The 4,613-nt window shown below is 39.8% G+C and overlaps 1 protein-coding gene across 1 annotated transcript in view; it reads right to left on the bottom strand.

The window, feature by feature from the left end:
- Positions 1–276: 276 nt before the first annotated feature.
- Positions 277–4,613, bottom strand: part of rhoua (ras homolog family member Ua) — a 10,039-nt gene continuing 5,702 nt past the window's right edge. The window contains exons 3-4 of the mRNA XM_015051223.1: positions 2,157–2,345; positions 277–835 (exon numbers count right to left, since the gene is read on the bottom strand). Coding sequence (XP_014906709.1) covers positions 551–835; positions 2,157–2,345 — 474 coding nt within the window. The 3' untranslated portion in view covers positions 277–550. The remainder of the gene's footprint in view (positions 836–2,156; positions 2,346–4,613) is intronic.

Genomic DNA, 4,613 nt, shown 5'->3' with positions numbered 1-4,613 from the left:
TCAGGACGGATGGACTTGTTTCGACTTCATGTGCGTCTGGTGATCATGTCTGGGTCATAAAATCCTCTGTGACAAAGTCTGCTCCGAGGGCAACTCTCTTCCTCTCAGCAGCTCTTTCTGATTTTATTTTAAGCCAGTCCAGAATTGGGAACAATTTACAGTCGGCTGACAGTGTGTTGTTTGACTTAGATCATCGATTATAATAATTATATCCAACAAAGATTCCAGTTTTCCTCTGGGATGCATAAAAAGGCAGGATAAATTTATACCAAGAGGGTTGTTTTGTCTTTTTTCCATCAGTATTTTTGGACCAGAAATCCAGAGAAAAGCAACCTGGATGTGACTCTGTCACATTTTTTACTGGTCCCAGAACAGAACTGGTGTTTAACCAGTCTAAGGGAATAAACACCGGAGAATCCTCCAGGCGACTCAAAATAGAAGCTCAGTAGTAAATCTCATCCACAATATTCCACGTTCCAGTCAAGGTTTTATGTGGTTTTCTTTAAAACTCCAGCCCAGAACCAGAGCCCGATCCAGTCCTAGGTCTGCTCTACGCCACGCAGCAGTACCTTTTCCACCAGGACTTAGACAGACTCTTCATCTTGTCCGGGGTCTGCCTCGCCTTCATTCGGTGCTTCTGTTTGCCTCTCGAGCGTTTCCGTGAGCTGTATTTCTGCAGGCTGGCCAGGATGGCCGTGTCGAACACCTCCTTTAGGTTCTTCTGGGTCAGAGAGGAGCACTCCATGTAGGCCACCGCTCCGATCTCCATGGCACAGTCTCGGGCGTCCAAAGGGTCCACGGGCCGCTCCCGGTACTTCGCCAGGTCGATGAGCACCTGGAAGGAGTCGACAGCAGTTATCTTGGAGAACTATCCCCGCTCCACAAACTGCTCCACGTATATTAGAGCCACAACAGTTTGTGACAAGCCATGAAGAAGGAACAACTTTTCAGTCAAAAGGCAAAATGTGGCTATAAACTAACAATGCAAATTCCCCTGGACAATATGACTTGCATAATATAAGCATTGCCTATATTGATAGTTATTGATTAGTTTTTTTGTTTTAAGTATCTGAAATACTGCCAGTTTTAAAGTTTTATTTTATTTTTAAGCAGTTATAAGGCAGAGTGGCTGAACCTTAAAATGCAGCTGCGCCAGTTACTGAACAGGCTGTTGCTAGGTAACCAAAGAATGAGCGAGTTGCTAGGTAACCAGAGAGTGAGCGAGTTAGTTGAGCAGCTGAAGCCTTTCCTCTGCCTACATACCAAAAAAGCTTTGCCTGAAAATTGCCTTCACTTCTCCGGCTGGGCTTTCTCCCACTGAAATTGATTTCGCTGGTCGAATTCAACCAATCAGAGAACAGAAGGAGAGATTGTGAACAATGACTTTGATTTTCTGTGCTGAGTTAGAATTGCAGTTTGTCTGTAGTTTAACCAGTGGCAGTGTTGGCTTTGTTTCCAAATGCTGAATTGACAATAATGTTTGGATCGACACTTCTCTCTTTGCTTTGGAGGATGGTTGTTAACAGCGCAGGGAATAGCCAATAAGCTTCTTAGGGTCGATCTGGCACAATAAAGACGTCATGGACGAATGTTAGCAATTGGGTAAAGTCTAAAACTTAAACAGAGATCACTATGACACTGTGTTAGGGCCAGTGTAGATTGAAAAAAGGAGTAACTTTCTGCCAAAAGATTCTGAAATTTTCTAGAAAAAACAGGGAAATTTTCAAGTTTTTTCTGAAAAGAATTTCTTAGATTACTGTCAAAATGTCATAGTTATTTTCTAGTAAATTTTTACTTTTCATACTCAGAAAGTTCCAGTTGTTTTTTTATTTCTGAGATTAATCTCAAAACTTCATCATTTGTTTTCTAGCAATTTTTGACTTTTCAAAAAAAAAATTTCGTTGTGTTGCTATTTACAATGACCTTCACACATCAGTGTAGTTCGCACCTCCAACAAACTATTTCTGTAGCGAAGCATTGGACAAGGGGCTGTTTTGTTGTTGTTTTTTGCCAGGCTACCCAAAAATATATTTTCCAGGCTTTTGTAACTCTAAAGAGGCTTCCAGTTCTCATCCAGATGTGTTTATATATTAACTATAACATCATCAGAGGCAGTATTTTTCTTGTTGTGTTATTGTTTGAGTAAACCTGCCTACCTTGACATCCTCCCTGAGGTCACACTGTGTCCCCACCAGGACGAGGGGAGCGAAGGGGGCGTGTTTACGGATCTCTGGGACCCATTTCTCTGGAACGTTCTGGAAGGAGGCGGGACTGACGACGCTGAAGCACAGCATGAAGACGTCTGCACTGGTGTAGCACAGTGGGCGCAGCCTGTCAAACTCATCCTGGAAGGGACGAAACCAAACCACGTCAGGCAAACTTTGGTTCCATGACAGAGATTCAGACAAAAAAAAAAAAAAAATCAGCATATGTCTTCTAGTTCTGTATTTCTGTGAAATTAAAATCACATATTTAAATATATTTAATTGAAACTGCATATAATAGAACAGGGGTCAGCAACCTTTTCCGTTTTCCTCGTTGCTACAAAATAAAATACTTAGAGGCGCAAAAATATGTAATTGATATAAACGTGCTAAATGAGTTGTATTTTGAAAATCTAGGAGAAACGAGAAATTTAAACTAACCATCAACTGGTGCGAAGTATGAGAAATGTAGATATTTAATTTCAAGCCACAACATGATATTTTTTATTGATAGATGATTTAATTTGATTATTTCTTCTCTCAAAAACTCGTCCTTCTCTTCCTTGTAATCCTTTCTTCGTCTGTGGTCATGACAGTAACCCTTTATTTCTGTGCATACATCTTGTCTTTACATGTTGATAGATTAAACTCTTGTACCATCATCGACTGGGAAGGATTTCTTTTCATCTCCAAAGCTCTTCATTTCCCCCCTGTGAGTTTAAAAGTATCTGTTTCTCTTATCAAACACGTGTAGCTCGGCATGCCGGGCGTATCAGTTTCTTTCTGCCGAGAACAGCGGTTTCATAACCTCCGACCAGAAGCAGCTTGCCCACATGATATGGATCTTCTACTATCTTCTAAAGACAATCATCTGCTGCAGCTGTGGACAAAATTCACTTCCTGCCTGTGAGGGATTGTTTTTTTCCAGGGAAAGGCCCATCAAACACGGCTTCCTGGACAAGAACTGACCTCACTTAAGACATTTTATAATTCCACTTCACTTTGTTTCAGTGGAAAGCTCTGTTTGCTCTTTAGCAGTAAAACTAGAGGAAAACTCATCTCCCACTGTGTGAAAACGTCCCGGTGGACTTGTAACTAGACGGGGAAAACCATTCGAAAGCACAACCTCACAGTGTCCTATTTCAGCTCCAGACTTGTTTTATCCCTTCCCTTATGGGTCACACACATCCTGTGCTGCTTCACAGCACCAAACCTTAAAAACTTTAGAATGGGAAAAAAAAAACTACATAAATGGGCGTCAAATAAGCTCTAACAACAGAATAAAGTCCAGCGCATTTATGAAACCTTGAATTTTTAAAATAATTTTGTCACATTTAAACATCAAAGTTTAACATGTTTTATTGGGATTTGATGAGATTTTTTTAGTAGTGAAAGGAAAATCAAACATCCTTATTAAGATGTTTAAAAAAACCTAAAAATGTGACTAAACCTGAATAACTAATTCTGCTGGACGATATATTTTTCCACAGTGTATCGCGATAAACGATAATCTTGTTTTGAGAACATTTTCAAGTAATATAATGATGATTGTAAAATGATGCAAGTTTGCCCTTTCAAATATCAATAAACTTAACGATGGAACTAGAAGATGTTTAAGTATCCAAAATAGATAAAATTATCAAAAACAATAAATAAAATAAAAACCACACAACCAAAGCAATAAACGAAACCAATTCTCTGTATACTAAATTGCTGTTCAAAAACATGTTAATTATTGAGCTCAGTTAAATTTATCATGCGATTAATTGATTTATTGCAGCCGGTTTAAGTGTGAAATCTCTTTGTATTCAGCCCCCTTTATTCTAAAACCCAAAAATAAAATCCAATGCAAACAACTGACAACCCTAATTAATATGCAATCCACCGTTTTAGTCTCTGTCAGAGAAAAACAAACAAAAAAAGGCCACAGCAGACACTGATACTGTGTGGAAGACGCTACCACAAAACATGGTGGTGGCAGCATCATATTGAGGGGTTGCTTTTCTGCCACTGGTCAGAGTTGAAGGTAAGATGGATGGTATTAAACACGGCTGGTGCAATTCTTTAAGAAAACCTGCTAGAAGCTGCAAAAGACTTGAAGCTTTTATGAGGTTTTTACGTGTTAGAATGGCCTACTCAAAGTCCAAACCTAAATCCAACTAAGAACCCATTCACTGATGATAAGCTAAGGCAGTGTTTTTCAACCACTGTTCCGCGGCACACTAGTGTGCCGTGAGTGATCGTCAGGTGTGCCGTGGAAATTATTCAATTTCACCGGACTATAAGCTGCTACTTTTTTCCCAAACTTTGAACCATGAGGGTTGTAGCCCGCTGCGGCTTTTCTGTGTATTTTTCTTCAACCACCAGGGGGCTCTCTAACAGGAAGTGAATCATTAGAAGTCAAAATTG

The sequence above is a fragment of the Poecilia latipinna genome, unplaced genomic scaffold (assembly GCF_001443285.1).
Source record: "Poecilia latipinna isolate Pla-1442-1.1 unplaced genomic scaffold, P_latipinna-1.0 Scaffold1036, whole genome shotgun sequence".
NCBI classification, from domain to species: Eukaryota; Metazoa; Chordata; class Actinopteri; order Cyprinodontiformes; family Poeciliidae; genus Poecilia; species Poecilia latipinna.
This window is presented reverse-complemented; position numbering and strand designations above follow the sequence as displayed.